At 40.9% G+C, this 18,044-nt stretch overlaps 1 protein-coding gene across 2 annotated transcripts in view; it reads left to right on the top strand.

Moving 5' to 3' along the window:
- The window catches only part of LOC138171693 (zinc finger protein 184-like), a 30,070-nt gene extending 12,966 nt beyond the window's left edge, over positions 1–17,104 (top strand). For both annotated transcript variants that reach the window (XM_069101334.1, XM_069101335.1), the window contains 2 exons: positions 75–170; positions 5,500–17,104. In XM_069101334.1, coding sequence (XP_068957435.1) covers positions 75–170; positions 5,500–7,187 — 1,784 coding nt within the window. In that variant the 3' untranslated portion in view covers positions 7,188–17,104. The remainder of the gene's footprint in view (positions 1–74; positions 171–5,499) is intronic.
- Positions 17,105–18,044: the final 940 nt, after the last annotated feature.

The following is an 18,044-nucleotide window of genomic DNA, read 5'->3' as shown; positions in this document are numbered from 1 at the left end:
TTGGAACGGGCTAGAGTGGACCCGAGATGGCTATTTCTGTCCCATCACATTCCTCTTTCTGTCTGCATGAACAGGGTTCCCAGTTTCCAAGCCAGACATAATCTCCCAACTGGGGCAAGGGGAAGCACCGTGGACTCTGAAGAGAGAAGTTGCCAAAGGTTCCTGTCTAGGTGAGTGAGTGAGGTGGAGGGCTGTATAAGCAGCAGCTCGGCAGATCTGTCACGGGTGAAGCCCCTTTGAAATGGTGAAGAAGGAGCCTTCCTCACAGCAGCCTGAGAATTTAGCTAAAGCCCAAACGAGTTGTCTTTCACCATTCCTGGGGGTTACATTTTCCCTAGAAGACGTTTCCCTGCCTCACTCTTCTGAGCCTTCAGTGAGTGCATAAGGATTGGCAAATACGTGTGTAGACACTCCTTCAAGCCCAGAGACGAATTGTTTTAAAGCATGAAATCGGTTTACTGTGCTTGGGGATGGAAAGAAAAGGCATGTATGAAAGTTAGATAGCAAGCCATTGTATGGGGGGAGAGAAGGGAGGGCAGAATGAAGAAGTGTGGCCTGACTACATTGGCTGATGCTTGCTTCCAAGTGGGGAGATCTAAAGGTGATTACCTAGGCCTCAGTCATATTTTGAAGATTTTTGAATGACTGGCCAAGGAATTTTTCCTTCATCTTGTAGGTGTGATGGGAGAGGAATTAGAGTATTCATTTCAACAGCTGAATGGAACAGACATGAAGTACCTATAGTATGTGAGGCATTGTGCTAAGTGCTGGGCACATAAAAATCAAATGGTCTCTGCGCTTCAAGTGGGGAGGGTGGTACACCATGTGGACATAGGCAGCTATGTCATAGTAAGACACTCTGAGGAAGGTGGGGTTTTAGCAGGTGAGTTGGGGGGGAGGTGCATTCCAGGCAAGGGGAGAGCTCACAGCACAGTGCAGGGACAGGAGATGGCCAAGAAATAGCTTCTAGGTCACAGAATCATTGAAATGTAGAATTAGAAAGGATGTCGGCAACAATCTAGGCAAACCTGTACCTTAAAAGGAATTCCTCTTCCAGCACATCCACCACCTGGGCATCCAGCTTTTCATTGAACCTTCAAAAGGTTCAATGTGGATAGAAGTTCTTTGGGATTGTTAGCTATTGGGTCTGAATTGTGAAAGAGGAAAAGAAAAAGCATATCCCCCAAGGAAAGGCTGTTAAAGGCCAGGTTGGGCATCTTCCATCTGCTCGGGGGCTCTACCACCTTCTATTGCTGCCTCATAATCTTCTGAGGTGAAAAGATCTCAGTCTGCAGGTTCAGTACTGCTCTGAACCTGCTATCCTCTGCTAGACACAGCTTGTCCCTTGAGGAAAGGCTACTAGGGCTCAGGTCGGGCATCTTCCATCCACCCTAATCACTTCCATCCATACCAGCGCAAGGCATCTTCAGCCACCGCCAGCCTAACCTCCCAACTGGGGCGTTTCAAAGTGCAGCAGCCTTTCCTTTAACTTGCAGCCTCCTATCTCCAACTGAGTCTCTCTGTTGAGGGCAGAGGAGTGGTGCCTTCACACCTGGTCATACCCTTCACATCTCAGTGACTCTGAACTTCTGTAGATCATCATCCAGGCGCCCTTCTTTACCCCTTACTATCTGAACACAAAGTTTCATTCTGAGTCTTCCCAGCCCTTCCTCTGTGTCGTCCTCTGGCAACAAACTTCCCTTCATCTTAAATCTCTTCCTCTCCTACCCCTTTCATCCACTAGCTCTTACTGAAACCTGGATTTCTCCCCTGATGGCAAAGCCACCTTGGTTACCCTTCCAAGTACTGGCTGCATCTTCACTCACTTTACTTGGCTCACTGGTCAAGGAGGTGGAGTTCGAATGCTGCTTATTTCCCATTGCTCCTTCCAGGTTCTCCTTCCTTAAACGTTCAGTAACCTCTCTTTCTTTGAGGTGAGTCCTGTTCATATCTACCACCCAATCAAAATCCTGGCACTTGTTGTCTGTGGACCTCCCAGGCCACTCCCCTTCCCTCCTCAGTGAGTTCCATGACCTCACTTGCAGTTTTTTTTCTCCTCTTTCCTTAACTCCTGCTCTCATATTAGGGGATGTCAGCAGACATGCTGATTCTCCCTCAGATACCCTGATCACTCAGTTCCTCAGCTGCTTACTTCCATGAGTTACTTTTCCACCCTACCTCAGCCACACACAGATATGATTATACCCTGTCACCCACAAATATATCATTTAGGTTCAGGGATTTTCAGATCCCTTATCCAACCATTATCTATTGGTTTTCACCTCCCCCTCTGCGTTCCTTTACGTAACCCTACTATTTATCCATGCTGTGATCTCTTGACCACTCAGTTTTATCCCAGGTCATCTCCCCTGCATTAGCCTCTTTCCTCCCCTTCTTGACTCCTTGCTGAGCCAGTTGAGTGCTACCCTATCTTCCTCTCTTGAGTTCCTAGACCCCTTGTCATATTGCCCAGCTAGGCAGAAGCCTTGGATTACACTCCCACCATTCACTCCTATACACATGCTGCTGAATGAAGGTAGAGAAAATCATATGGCCTTTCTGTCGGGGTCCACTACAGATTTATTATGTGACCTTCACTGGGTCCTTTCTACAACTAGGCAATCCTATTTTACCCCCTTTATCAATTCAATATCCCCCTCTCCATGGTGGCTCTTGCAAACCTTTTCATTTGCTCCTCGATCTTCCCATGGCTCCTCTTCCCCCAGTTCTCTCAGCTAAGAACCCTGCCTCATATTTTACAGGAAAAATTGAAGGCAATTTGCTGTGAGCTCCCCTTCCTCTTCTCTTATCACTCAGGTGATTTCAGTTACCATATCCTTTACTCCTGTCTCACATGAAGTGGCTTTTCTCCTGCCAAGATTAACTCCTTACTTGTTCAAGTCATCCATTCCCATCTCCTCTAACAGATTACCTCCAATGCTATCCCTGCTCTTTCACTTATGTTCGGTTCCTCTCCATCTACTGGCTTATTCCCTTACTGACTACACACATTCCCATGTCTCCCTCGTTCTGAGAAAAAACTTTCATTGTTCCTTCCATCCCCACTAACTATTGTCCTATATCTCTTCTGCTCTTGGTGGTTACACTCTTAAAAAGACTGTCTGCCATAGGTGCCTCCAGGGGCGGCTAGGTGGCACAGTGAGTAAGAGCACCAGCCCCGGAGTCAGGAGGACCCGGGATCGGTTCTGGCCTCAGATACTTAACACCCACACACATACACACAAAAACTGGCCGTATAACCTTGGGCAAGTACCCCAATTGCTTTAAAAAATATATATATGTATAAAATAAAAAAAAATAGATGCTTCCACTTTCTTTTTAACCCCTTACAATCTGACTTCTGACCTTATCATTCTACTGATACCTCTCTCTCCAAAGTTACTGATGATCTCTTAGTTGCCATTCTCCTTGACCTTTCTTCAGCCTTTGGTACTGTTAATCACTCTCTCCTCTTTGAGACTGTCTCCTAGGTTTTTGGTACAGCTCTCCTGGTTTTCCTCACACCTTTCTAACTACTCATTCTCTTTTGCTGGCTCCTCCTCCAGATCACTTTAATATATGAGTGTACATACATGTGTATGTGTATCTATGTATACCTGTATGTGTATCTATGTGTATCTGTACATGTGTATGTATATCTATATATGCACACAGACATAATTTTTATTTCATTTTATATTTTTAATATAGATATCATAGGTATCTCACAGGGCTCTGTCCTGGGCCCTCTTTTCCTTCTGTGTGACTTTACTTGTCAATCTCATCAGTTCCCATGGGTATAATTACTATCTCTGTGCTACCTTTCCTATCTCATTCTCTGTGCTGACTTCCAGCTTGCCTCTCCGACTGCATTTCACACACTCAGAGCTGGACATCCAGCAGATAGCTTCAGCTCATTGTTTTTCTTCCTAAATCCTCCCTTTGCCTCTTATCTTCCCTATTACTATAGTGTGATCACTGTCTTCCCAGTCCCAATCCCTCACCACCTAGGGGTCGTCCTGGGTTCCTCAGTCCCATATCCAGGCTGCTGCCAAAGCCTGTCAGTTCCATCTTTGCAGCATCTCTTGAATATGCTTCCTTCTCCTCTTGCAATGCCACCACTCTAGTGCAGGCCCTCACCCCCTCATGCCTTGATTATTACAGTAACCTCCTGATGGATCTGCCTGCCTTAGGTCTCTCCCTTCCCCAGTCCAGTTCATCCTCCATTCAGCCACTAAATTGATTTTCTTATAAGAAAGGTTCAGTCAATGTCTCTCTCTCTCTGTCTCTCTGTCTCTCTCTGTCTCTCTCTCTCTATCTCTCTCTCTCTCTCTCTCTGTCTCTCTGTCTCTCTCTCTCTGTCTCTCTCTCTGTCTCTCTCTCTCTCTCTCTCTGTCTCTCTCTCTGTCTCTCTCTCTCCTCTCTCTCCTATCTCTCTGTCTCTCTCTCTCTCTCTGTCTCTCTCTCTCTCACACACACACACACCCTCACCCCACACCCACACACACTCCTTCACTACTTAATAAAATTCACTGGCTCCCTATCAGTTCCAGGATCCGAGACAGATTATGCTGGCATTCACAACCCTTAATTAATACTGGCGCCTCTCCCCACCCTCCATCCACTACCCCAACAGCCTTTCCAGTCTTCTTGTGTCCTATTTCCTACCACATGCTCTTTGATCAGTGACGTTGGCCTCCTTGCTGTTCCATGAACAAGATACTCCATCTCTTGGTTCTTGGTGTTTTCTCTGGCTGTCCCCTGTGCCTGGAATGCTCTCCATCCAAAATCCAAAAGTCATTTCTAACCTCTTTTAATTATTTCCTATTTATCCTGTATATAGTTTGTTTGTACTTATTTACTTCTTGCCTCCCTCAATCAGAGTGTGAGATCCTTGAGGGCAGGAATGGTTTTTTTTGCCTCTTTCTGTATCCCCAGCACTTAGGTCAGTGCCTGGCACATAGTAGGTGCTGATTAAATGCTTATTGGCTGACCTGATGAGGAAGATATAAAGATAATGCAAAAGATCCACTCTTAAGGAGTAGATAGATCGATCTAATAGGGAAGATTAAAAATGCACAAAAATAATAATGTAAAATAGAGCATGAGTAAAATAGAAATGCAGATAATGTATTATTTGGGAATTGAGCACTATTGCAAATTCTTGTGGTCATTTAGTTAACTTCATTATTTAGATAAAAATGAATCTTTAGTATGAATCCTTATAATTCATCTTTTTAGTGTGACTTAGCCGTCTGCAGTTGTGCTTTTATGTCAAATACTAGGTACTTAAAACAGGCATACACTCAAGCTTGGGAGTTTGCAGGAGAGAAGGTAGCCTAGAGTAGTAAAAACAGGCAATGCCCTCTCAGGAGATGCTGCGTGGGGCAAGGTGTGCACAGGAGGACTGTTCTTCACCTGTTTCTCAATGCAGTGCGAAGATGTTCCTTTTTTTTTTTTTGCTAGTATCTAGGGCATCCTATTTTCTTTTTCTTTCAGATTGGGTAACTAGACATGAGACCGAGGAATCACATTCCAATCAAGATATATCTGGTGAAAAATCATCCCAAGAAAGACTAACAAGGCATGATTCTGAGGAGTTGGTCAAGAATTGGGAGTGTGGTGGCAGGTTTGAGACAAAACAGAAGGGGAGCTTGGGGAGAGATTCAAAGGAAGTACTAATCACTCATAAGAAAACCCCTAATACAGTAAAAAAAATTACATTGCAGAAAAATTACAGTCCAGGGTCAATCCTTGTGAAACAACAAACTATGCCTACAGGAAAGAGTCTCCATCAATATGGTGCACGTGAAAAGACCCTCAAAAAACTGTCTGACCTAATTAAACGTAATAGAATTGCTTCAGGGAAGGAATCTTGTAAATATAACAAATGCACTAAAACCTTTAGTTACCAATCAGATATTCAGTATCCTGAAGTACCCGCTGAAGAGAAATCCTATACATATAATGAATATGAGGAAGACTATAGTCAAAAAGAATACCTGACTCAACAGAAAAGTCATATTGGAGAGAAGACCTATAATTATGATGAATATAGGAACATCTTCAGCCAGATGGCATATCTTACTAACCAGGAGACAGTTGATACCAGAGAGAAACCCTATAAATACAGTGACTGTGGGAAAACCTTATCTGATGGCTCATCTCTCACTAAACCTCAGAGGATTCCTAAAGGAGAGAAATCCTACAAATGTGATGAGTGTGTGAGAGCTTTCAGTAACAAGTCATCTCTTACTCAACATCAGAGAACTCATACTAGGAAAAAACCCTATATATGTAATTCATGTGGAAAAACATTTCACCAGAGCACAAATCTTATTCACCACCAGAGAAGTCATATAGGAGACAAACCCTGTAAGCATGATGAATGTGGGCAGGCTTTTGGTCAAAATTCATCCTTCTCTGAACATGAAAGAAATATAGGAGGAAGAGATCATAATGAGCATGGGAAATCCTTCAGCCAGAAAGGACATCATAGTAAACAAAGAATTAATACTGGAAAAAGCCCATACAAATGTAATGTATGTGGAAAAGCCTTTAGCACTAGTTCATCCTTTATCCAGCATCAGGTTTCTCATGTTGGAACTAATTCTAAATGTAATACAAGTAAAAATGCTTTTGGACAGAGCCTTATTAAGCATCAGAAATGTGTTAGAGGAAAGAAGCCTTATCATTGTGATGAATGTGGGAAAACATTTAGCCAAGGTAGGTGCCTTATTCAACATCAGAGAATTCATACTGGAGAGAAACCTTATATATGTAATATCTGTGAGAGGGCCTTTACCCAAAGGGGAAATCTTATTAAACATAGGAGAATTCACACTGGAGAGAAGCCCTATAAATGTAATGAATGTGGACAAGCCTTTAGCCAGAGCTCATCCCTTACTGAACATCAAAGAATTCATACTGGTGAGAAACCCTATCATTGTAATGTGTGTGGAAGAGCTTTCGGTCAGGGTAGGAGCCTTACTCAACATCAGAGAATTCATACTGGAGAGAAACCCTATAAATGTACCAAGTGTGGTAGAGCCTTTAGTCAGGGTAGAAACCTTACCAGACATTGGAGAATTCATACTGGAGAGAAGCCCTTTAAGTGTAATGAATGTGGGAAAGCTTTCAATCAGAGGGAGCATCTTACCAAGCATCGTAGATTTCATACTGTTTAATGCTCTTATAAATGCAGAAAAGTCTTCGCCCCAAGTATAAACTTTGTAAAACACCCACAAATCAATATTATAAATGTATTGAATATAAGAATACCTTCAGCCAGAATTCATATCTTACTGAACATCAAATAATCCATTCTGGTAAATGAAATTTTGTTTTCTAATTTAATGAATGTGAAAAAATTTTAGTCAGTCTAGAAACCTTTATACCTTACTGAACATCAAATAATTCATCCTGGAAAATGAAATTTTATTTCTAAATTTAATGAATGTCAAGAAAAAACTTTAGTCAATCTAGAAGCCTCGTTCTGTTTCAGAGAATAAGTGCTAATGAGAAACTAAGTATGTAATGAGTGGAAAAGGTAATAGTGTCAGGCCATCCTTTATTCCAGATCAGCATTTATGATCCTGAAAAGCATAAATGAAGTTAATGTAAAGCCAGGTGTGTTTCAGTCCTCATAATAAACTTCAAATCAGGATTATTCTGTATATGCAGACAATTCTTGCTTTATATAAGTGGACTGTTCTGCAGACCCCTATGTAAAGTGATTTTTTTACTTAATGTGAATTATCTACCCACTTCACTTACCTATATAACAACAGCATATACAAAATAATACCTTTACTCAAGTCAGAAAATGTACTAAAATGCAGACACAATAATACTGTACCGTGAAAATAAGCAGAATTAAAAAATGAAAGGTAAGGTTCATGATAAAGTACGCACAGTGCTGTATTGTAAAGTTAGCACAGGTATACAGTATGTTGTTCCTTCTACACCCATTGCACATATCCTTTATCACTGGTGATTGAGCAAATCTTTTTATGAAGCATTGAAAGATAATCTTCATTAGGGCTTCACCCTAATAAATCAGGCAGGCTTAGGAAAACTGTGGCAAAAAGGAGTTATTACATGCTCTGCTTGTCATGTGAGAGGGCTGTTGTGTTTACCTGTGCAACACCCCTCCTCATATATACCTGTTAGAGGGGATGGAAAATCCAATTCAGTAAAGCTATTGGATAGGACAAGGATGTCTGTACTCTGCGTCTGACTGTCTTCCATGATCTAGTGCTTTCAAATTCTTCTCTAACCAAAAATTGCTATCCTTAGGCTTTTACTTTGCCTCACTCCTAAACATGTTCTTCATTCTTATCAGGACCTTCAACCTTCCATCCCCCTCTTGTCTTGAGTTTTTATTGGCTTAAAAAAAAGTCATTCAGGGGCAGCTAGGTGGCACAGTGAATAGAGCACCAGCCCTGGAATCAGGAGGACCTGAGTTAAAAACCGGCCTCAGACACAACACAAAACTGAGCCGTGTGACCTTGGGCAAGTCACTTAACCCCAACTGCCCTCCAAAAAGCAAAAAAAAAATCATTCAAAACTTCTTTCCCCTAACAACTGCTCTGGCTACATTTACTCCCTGCCCTCATAGTCTTCACCCATGGATGACCAATTCAACCTTGTGCTATAATAAGCCACCCCCGAATCACTTGTCTTCTTTTCCTGTCCTAACTATGCCTTGCCAGATCCCAGCCCTGAATCACTGTCCTAGTCGGCTTTCTCTGCTCTTTCCAACCACACCAGTGGGGTTTGCTACAAATCTCTTGTCTCATCTCAGCTGGACCAGTACTGATACACACCACATCCTTTATTCTCCCCTGATTGGCTATCACATTTCCTGAAGTGTTGCAGCCTTCATCTTTACTCATACTTCTTTCTTCCCCATTTTTCATCAGATACCCTTACCTTCTGCTTAACTAAAAAGCAATGGCTGTCCATTTTGAGCTGCTTCTTTCCCCCCACACTATACCCCCAAATTCCTTTCCATCTTCCCTGATTTTCTTCACCTTTGCTTCATTATCTGGGAAAGAGATAGGTCCTTCTTGCCAAGGCCAAAACCTCTTGGTGTTTTCCAGGACCTGTCACTCCCATCTTCTTTGAAAACTTGTCTTTGATCTCTAATCTCTTCTTATGTGCTGGTTCCTTCCCGACTCTGCCTTCACATATAATCTAGTTTTCCCCATCCTTCAGAGGTCCTTCAAAGTCTTCACTTGTCCCCACCATCTCCTCAAGCTATCATTCTATATTGTTCCTCTCTTTTATGATCAAATTCTTAAAAATGACCATTTAGACCAGTTGCCTTCATTGATCCCTCCTTAGTTCCTTACAACCTGACATCTGACCCCTTCAACTGAAGCTGCTCTCTCCCAGTTTACCAAGGAGCTCTTAATTGTTAAATCCAGTGTCTTTTTTAGGCCTCCTTCTGCCTGACCTCTGCAGGTTGGACAGCCACTCCCTCCTCCTGGACTCTCCTACAATTATTCTTGCTTCATTGTCTTCCTGCCAGTCTGCACATCCCTTTTTATTCTCTTTGCTAGAAGGTCATCCTTTTCCTACCTGCTGGGGCTCTTTCTCTTCTTTAAACTGCCTCCTTGGGTGAGACCATCGCTTCTCATGGGTTTAGTGATCTCTGTGTAGATGACTCCCAAATCCTGTTCCATCTCCTGACCTCCAGAACCACATCTCTACCAATACGTTCAGTAGGCATCTCAAACTCAGTTTGTCCACAATTCTTATTTCCCCCAAGTCCATTTCTCCCTCAGATTTCTTTTTCGTTGTTGTTGAGTACGTTATAATCCTTTGAGTTCCCTAATTTCTCATCCTCAGAGGGAGTGCTCTCTGTTTCCCCCTTCCTCTCATTCTACCACTTGCCAGCTGTTGTTGATTCTGCTGCCACAAAACTTCTTAACGTTCAACATTTTCTGCATTCACGTACCTTCTAATTTAGTCTAGAACCTAGACTAATAATCTAGACATCCTCTTATGGAGGGGATTTGTTCTGTGAAGTTTGGATTCGATCAAAAGGGCCTCCCTTGAGGACCTAGAGGGCCACAAGTGGCATTGTGGCTGCAGGTTCTCCACCCCTGGTAGATCCTTGTGACCTCTCACCTAGACTATGGCAATCACCTTTAAAACCTCTCTTATCCATCCTACACAGATCTGCCAAAGTGATAGCCTAAAACATGGGCCTGGCCGTGTCATTCCTCTGCTCATAAATTTGGGTGTGGGGGCTTCCTATCACTGCTAGGATAAAATGAAAAATGCTCAGTTTGACATTTAAATCATTCTACGTTATGGCTCGCTTACGTTTCCATTTTTATTTCATGTTGCTTCTTTTCAGACACTCTTCTTTCCATTCAGATTGCCACGTCCACTTTCATGTCAGTCTGTTCCCCACGTCTCTCTTTGCACAGGAAGAGACTGCTACCTCACTTCTGCTCGGAATCCCTTCAAAGCGCAGCTTAGGGGCTGCCTCCTTCCCAAGCCCTTTCCTGATCCCTCCCTTATTTAAGTGCACTCACTGGCATGAAATCGCTTCTTATTGAATGTGAATACAATGTGAATAATTCACATTGTATTTATGTAAGTATATATACACAAGTTGTCTGCTTCTTCCCTTCCTTAAAATGTAACCTTTTGGTCAGTGGTTTTTCATTTTCCTTTTAGTATCAGCAGAGCCTAGCCCTGAATAGATGTTTTTGAATTCACTACTATGCCTCTGTTGTTGAACCTTCTACCAGGAACAATCTGACCCTCCTCAGACCTTTAAACGCTGTGTTTTTCACTGCTTCTCATCTCTTGAAGATCTGCTTAGAATGCATAATGCACCAGGTGTGTTAGAGTATTGTGATCTCTCTGCTAGACTGGAAATGCAGTGGGGGCAGCTTTCTGCCTCTTCTGCTTCCTAACAGTGCCTTTTTTTGGTGAGGAGGAGCTTTGTAAAGTCTGACCAAATTGAATTAACTCCTTCAGCAACTTTATGTCAGAAGAGGAAAATTCATCCCATGAAACAGAACCTAGTATGCAGTTGATTACTTACCATTCCATCAGTTGTTTTTCAGTAATGTTTGTCTCTTCATGACCCCATTTGGGGTTTTCTTGGCAAAGCTATTGGAATAACTTGTTAATTCCTTCTCCAGCTCATTTTACAGAGGAAGAAACTGAGGCAGGGTAAAATGACTTGCCCAAGGTCACACCGTAAGAGTCTGAGGCCAGATTTGAACTCAAGGAGTTGAGTTTTCCTGACTCCAGATCTGTCATTCTATCCACTGTGCCAACTAGTTTCCTCCTTATCATCCTGCCTGGGTAAATTTGCCAGTTTATTACTCCTTTAGATGGGTTATCAATTCTTGCTAAGTTGCAGATCTCTCTGACCTTTTTTCCTTTTAAAATCTAAACCACGTGTTACAGGGAAATTGATTGCCAGCATTTGATGCAGAGGGGAATTGATGGCCAATATTTAATAAATAGTGCCTTTCCCTTGCCAGGGAGTGCCTTCTAAATATCCAGGTCTGTTCTCTGAAGAGGAAGGCCAAGCTTAGCATCAGGAAAGGGACCCTGGAAAGCTGAAGGTAAACCCTGTGCTTGAGGCCATTCTGCCTTAAGGAAAGAAAAGACCTTGGGACTTTGTTTTTGCATTGTCTTCAGTGACTATAAGGAGAAGGCACCATTTTCTTAAGAGACTGTAAAACCAGATGTTTCTAAAGTCTGAGAGGTAATGTCCTATTGTGAGGAAAATTCTGCACTAGCCTTATCTTTTTTAATCCTGGCCCTGACTCTGTGACCTTGAGCAAGTTATATCTTCTCTGGGACCTCAGTTTCCTCATCTGAAAAATCAGATTATTGAATAGATGATTTTCAATGCCCTTTCAAGCTTATATTTGAATGAAAGGCATATATTGGACTTGCTTGGGAAGCAAGTTCCAGATGAGACTAGATTCAAGAGTAACCCCTGTCCTTGAGCCCCAGGACTCCTTGGAGGCTCCTTTCCATGCAGGAAGTGCAGAGACAGTGATAGTTTGTGTTCTTCCCACCTCAAACTCCTTCTGACTCAGCTTACGTAACTGGATCAAGTTTTAGGGAGTAAAGAAGGATTCTAAAGAGAAAAGCATTTTCAGAGTTCTAGAGTATTCATTCGAAAGAGACTTAAGGGATCTAGTCCTACTCATCCTCAGTGGGGGAGGGAGTGTTGAGCACCAGTTGTGGTATGTTCCTGAAGTAGTATTTGCAGTGGATTAGACAGACTTGAATTTGCCTTGAATGGAAGCAGATGGTTCATTATGCTGGGCCCCTGTTTGTGCTGCTGGTTATATCTGGAATAAAGAACTGAGCCCGTCCCCCTACCTAGGCTCATGATGGTTTGGGAACAGCTCTGACCTCAAGTGTTTGGCCCTGGCTTGTCTTCATGACTGCCAGCATTCCACAAGAGTGCCATGGGAATCCCTTTAGCTATTAGGCCAGTGCTTCACTAAATTCTCAGAAGCGACCAACTCTACCAGGGCCTGGACTAGCAGTGCACAAAGTAGTCTTGGAGATTCTTCCTAGAAACAGGACAGATTGATGGGGAAGGAGGTGAGTGTTTACAGGAATGTATGTCCACTGGAGACCCCTCCTATGGGCTTGACTCCATTCCAGTAGATGTGTGAAGAAAAGTTGTCTCCTGGACTTCTGTCTCAGTTTTTTTTTTTTTTTGGCCAGGAAATAGATCATATCTTTATAGTTCTCTGTCTGCCAGGTCATTCTCTTCCTCCCAAGTTTTTTACTAGGAGGATGAATTCTCTTTGCAAACTGAGGCCATAGTTAGACCTCTTTCTGGAAAAATTAATCTTTGGTCTTCTCTAGTACTCTGCTTCTTGCCTTTTTCTTTTCCCTGTGATTCACATCACTTAGAATTTCAATGCAGTTCAATAAATATTAAACCACTACAGTGTGTAAATTATAGGAGACCAGCTATTTCAATGGAATGACAAAAGGCCCCCTCTCCTAGAGCTTGCAGTCCACAGCGGGACTGGCCTGGAAAAAACTGTGATTCACCAAGTGGATTTTTTCAAACTTCCAAAAAATAATCTCTTCGATCAGCAATCTCTTACAAACTATTTCTAAATATGCAGATAGTATACTACCAATGCTTTCTGTTAGGCAAGAAAGTAAGGTTTTAATCTCTGAACATATCAAGAATAAACCTGACTTTTAAAAATTATGTGCTACACTCATTGAATTTGGGCACAAAAATATTAGCAAATGTGATAGAGTAATATATTTTAATCATGTTTATTACAACCATAATATATAGTAGGAATGCAAGGATGATTCAATATCAGGGAATTTCTCAGTATAATCATATATACAAGAGAAGTTATTAAAATTTTATTATTACAAAGATTCATATACTTAGTCCTTGTTTAAATTTAGTATTCATTCTTGCAAATAAATAGATCAAATCTCATCAATCCAGAAATTCCTTCTAGTGATGCAGATCCTGACCTCTGCTCGTTCTTCCATCTAGTGTGCCAGCAGCCTTCCTTATTTTCTCTAGACATTATGAGGCTATTAATAAAGTATTGTTGGGGCGGCCAGGTGGCTCAGCGAGTAAGAGCACTGGCCCCAGTGTTGGGATGACCTGGAGATCGAATCCCGGGCTCAGACACTTAGCACCCACCCAGAAATGACTGGCCGTGTAACCTTGAGCAAGTTACTTAACCCTAATTGCTTAAAAAAAAAATATTGTTGTTGTTCCCTTGTCTTCTCTCGATTTTTCCATATAACCAGCCCATCTTTTCCTCCTGTGCTACCATTCCTTGAGGACATCCTTTTCTCTGGAGTTTTTCATTGGTTATGTACTGTAGCCTGCTAATGTTAACTCTGCACTCTCTGTTGACCTCTATGTGAAAGGTGTATTTAGTCCTTTGAAGACAGTGACGTTCCATTAACTGTGAAATAATAAGGCTACAGTCCATTGTGGAAAATTGCTTTCAAAGGCTTTCTTATTTTCTACTCATACCTTCATCAAGAATGACTCTCAAAGATTTTGTATAGATGGGAGAGTGGGCATAGAGATCATGAGTTAATGATCTTTTAGTCACTTTTTTTTGTATCAACAAAGTTTGAGATTATTTCCATACCTTTGGACTATTTCTCCAATTTCAACTACCTGATAGATTAGTCCCTAATGCCTTCACAGTTTTATTGCCTCCAGCACCCATCCTCTTTAAATAAACTTGCTCAAATCTGCCTGCTTTTCTATCTTTGATCTCTTTACTGCAATTTCTACCTCCTGTATAAGCACCTTAGGGATTGTGATGCTAGCTAGAATCTGGGTGATTCCACTATCCTTGATGGTGAAAATGATTTATTGAAATGGTTTTTGCAGATCTTTTCCATTTTTCTTATTTGCCCTTAGGATGTCTTTGTTTAGTTGGCTATCTTGCCAACCTTTCTTTAAACTGGTTTTACCTTCCATTTTCCCCCCTCTGCTTTATAAGCACAATACTGCTCATAATTGTCATTTTTGGTAAGATTTTACAGCAAATATATGCTCTAACTCACTGTTTCTAACTCAGTCTTTGGCAGCCACCTCTATATTTGGCAAGCAATTTGTTTGCTGACTAAAGCACTTTCTGGGCTCTTGGTTTTCCCATTGCAATGAATTTATATTGGTTAAACTTCTGCATGAAATTATAATCGTTGTTGATGTCATTTCTGTTAATCTTATTTCTCATTTCTAAATTTTCAATAATTTGTTTAATTCAGGAGTAAGTCACTTTAATTGTATGCTGTATCTCATTAAGGCAGCTAGGTGGCTTAGTGATCAGAGCAGTGGGCTAGAAGTCAGGAAGAACTGAGTTCAAATTTGACCTTCAGTACTTATTAACTGTGTGACCCTGGGCAAGTTACTTAATCACTCTTTGCCTCAGTTTCCTCATCTGTAAAATGGGGATAATAATAGTAGGTTCTAGGGTTGTTGTGAACATCAGCTGACTTAATAATTGTAAAGTCCTTAGCACATAGTAGGCACTATATAAATTTTAACTTATTATTTTTATTATTTTTCATTTCATTTTTTACAAATTCTGATCTTAGCACTGAAAAATCAATGTTCTTACTATATGCAGCTGACTCAGGGATAAATCCCATGTCAATAACAAATGTTTTCCTTTCTTTTAAGATTTAATTGTTTTCATTCTTTATGTCATTGTCTTTTTGGGCATATGCCTTTTTATTTTCTTTAAGAAAGTCTTCATGATGTAGAGATGTAAGGCTTCCACATAATCTACAAATCTTTGACCCCTCTCACTCTTTGTCCTGAATCTAACTTTTCCATAGATTTATCCCGATCTTTACCTTTGCTCACCTTTGCATTGAAGTCACCAAATATCAGAGAGTATCACTGATATGATTGTAGAATTTCTGTAGCACTTTGTCCTTAGAAGTGGACTTTGGTGTGAGTGAGCTGTAGTTATTTCATGCTGGTATTTTTTTTTATAATACCTGTGTTATTAATACAAGATGACCAAATCCTTATTGAAATAGTTTTTTATTCTGTACATACAACAAAACCCACTCTGCCATCATTTTTATTCATCTCTCCAAGTAATACCCGTGAGCCTTCCTTCCATTTAGCTCTAGTTTCCATTTTCTGGTTCCATTTATAGCAAAAATTTCAAGACTGAATGCCTTAGGTCTTCCAGCATTATGTTCACCTGTTGGTCACTGGCTAAGGAACTGACAAAGTCCTACTTTTCTTCCTCATTATGGCACAGTGGTGAGTGAATGCCAGCAGAATGACTGGTTTTGCCATACTTCAAGGGCTTTGAGTACAGCCCTGCAATAGACCAAATCTGACGTCCAAGTCCCCACTTGGTTAATTATAGGTGACATCACCACTAGAATAGACATTTGGGGATAGGTTTTTTTTGGGGGGTCATGGAATAAAGAAACAAAAGGAAAAAAATGACCCTTGGTTCTGTCTAACCTTCCACTTTCTGTACTGATCGTTGCTCAGTGTCAGGCAAAGGGACAGAGAATCACAGTTTTTAGACAAACTGTTAGTATTCATTCAAGATTAAAAAAAATTAATACTGGAATGGAAATCTTTAAACTTAACTTAAAATCTCTAGTTGAAACAATGAAATTATATATGCACTAGAATAACAATGGAATCATTCCCACTTAAAAAACAGGTACAAAACAGTTACATTTCACTGTTTCTATTTGACACAATTTTAGAAGTATTACCTATAGGAATAATGCATAGGAAAAAGTTTTTTTAAAGCACTTAATAATGAAGAGGCCAGACATAACTCTTTTTGTAGATAGCATCACTGAAGTTAACCAGATCAGCAAAACTAGTTGAGAAAGGGTATTACGCTGGATCATTCTTCATGTTCAAAAGCATGTACTTTGGCCACTGGCTTGATTCATACTCTAATAAAGCACTGAGCCCCTCCCTACGGAAGGAGCCATTAGTCTAGATTATATTATATATTATTAGCACAGTCTACCTTTTTCTTATTCCCTCTGAACTCACCTTTTTACTGTGCAGACCATATGCAAAGTTGTGGTGTAGTTTTAGGGTATACTTTAGTCCCTTAAGATACCTTTCCCCTTCCTACTCCTTAATGATAAAAGCTCTGTAAGGTTTGGAGTAACTTTAGTAAAAATCTATGGTTTAGGGACAGTGGTGTCAAACTCAAGTAGAAACAGAATCCCTGTTGGCCGCTTACTGACTAAGAAAACCATAAATGAACATTACCTATATTGTATTTTTATTTATTTTGTTTAACATTTCCCATTTACATTTTAAATTGGTGAGTGCAAGTGTGATACATCTGTTTTGGGAGACAATGCAGTTTTAATGTGAAGAGCCCTGGACTTGGAGTCAGTAAACCTGGCTTTGAGTCTTGGTTCTGACACTAGCTGTGGGACAATGAGCAAACAAATCACTTCGCCTCAGATAAGGTACCCTGGCTTCCTCTTGTGTAAAATGAGGGCACAGATATTTGCACTATCTACTTCACAAGATTGTTGTGAGGAAAGCGCTTTGTAAACCCAAAATAAAGCACTTTAAAAATATAAATTGTTTGTTGTTGAGTAATTTATTTGTTGTTGTAGAGTCAGAGGAAAGCCCTGACTCTAGGGAAAATCTACCCTATGTGTTTTTTTTTTTCCTTCTAATTCTGTTCTAACATCCTGCCTTTTAGGAGGTGTTATTTAGAACGTACGTTCTCGTGTAATACCCCTGACCACGCTGGACCTCTAATGAATTAGTAGAGTGGAAGAAGCATTCGATTTGGGATCAGAATTGCTGGGTTCAGATCCTGAATCTTTTCTGTACTACCCCTTGGTCAAAGAACTTAACTCGGGTTTCCTTTTCTACGAAATGAGAGGGTGGTACTAATGGATCATTCCAGTTCTCAGTCCTATATTTCCATTAACAAAATGTGTTAGGGAAGAGCTCAGTTCTAAGTTGAACCACATATAATATGAAGTTGGTATTCTGAATGATAAACCAGTCTCATAATGATGGTAATGATCCATTCTTCAGAGCCTAATTATTTTGTAGCTTCACTGCCATAATTGAGGTTATGAATCTGCCAGACTCTAGAGGGTAGTATCACTGTGTATTGAATTATTACCTTACATTTGGGTTTCTTATATTTAATGTAGCAAGACAGCCTGGTGGTCACTTCCCCATAACATTCACAATATTTCTACCCCAGAAATGGAACGGAGAAGCATTTATTAAGTGCTTACTGTGTACCTAAGCACTGTACAAAGCTCTGAGTAATACAGATGGGCAATCAAGACAGTCTCTCCTTTGAAGGAAATCACGAAATTGGGAGAGAAAACACAAAGATGGGTTCATGATCTTGTTTAGTTCATGACAGATGGAAGGCCAAATAGTATGGATGTACTGGGAGGAGAACCTGGCTTGGAGTCTTCCACAAAATGGAGGCTTCATACACAAGTTGGGAATTCACCAATGGGAGAATGGGGCAAAGAGATACTCCTTTGGG

This window comes from Petaurus breviceps, unplaced genomic scaffold (assembly GCF_028583685.1).
Source record: "Petaurus breviceps papuanus isolate PSGF00001 unplaced genomic scaffold, PetGlider_PUasm1.0 456, whole genome shotgun sequence".
Classification (NCBI taxonomy): Eukaryota; Metazoa; Chordata; class Mammalia; order Diprotodontia; family Petauridae; genus Petaurus; species Petaurus breviceps.
The sequence above is the reverse complement of the archived record's forward strand: the minus strand, read 5'-3'. Positions and strand labels throughout refer to the sequence as shown.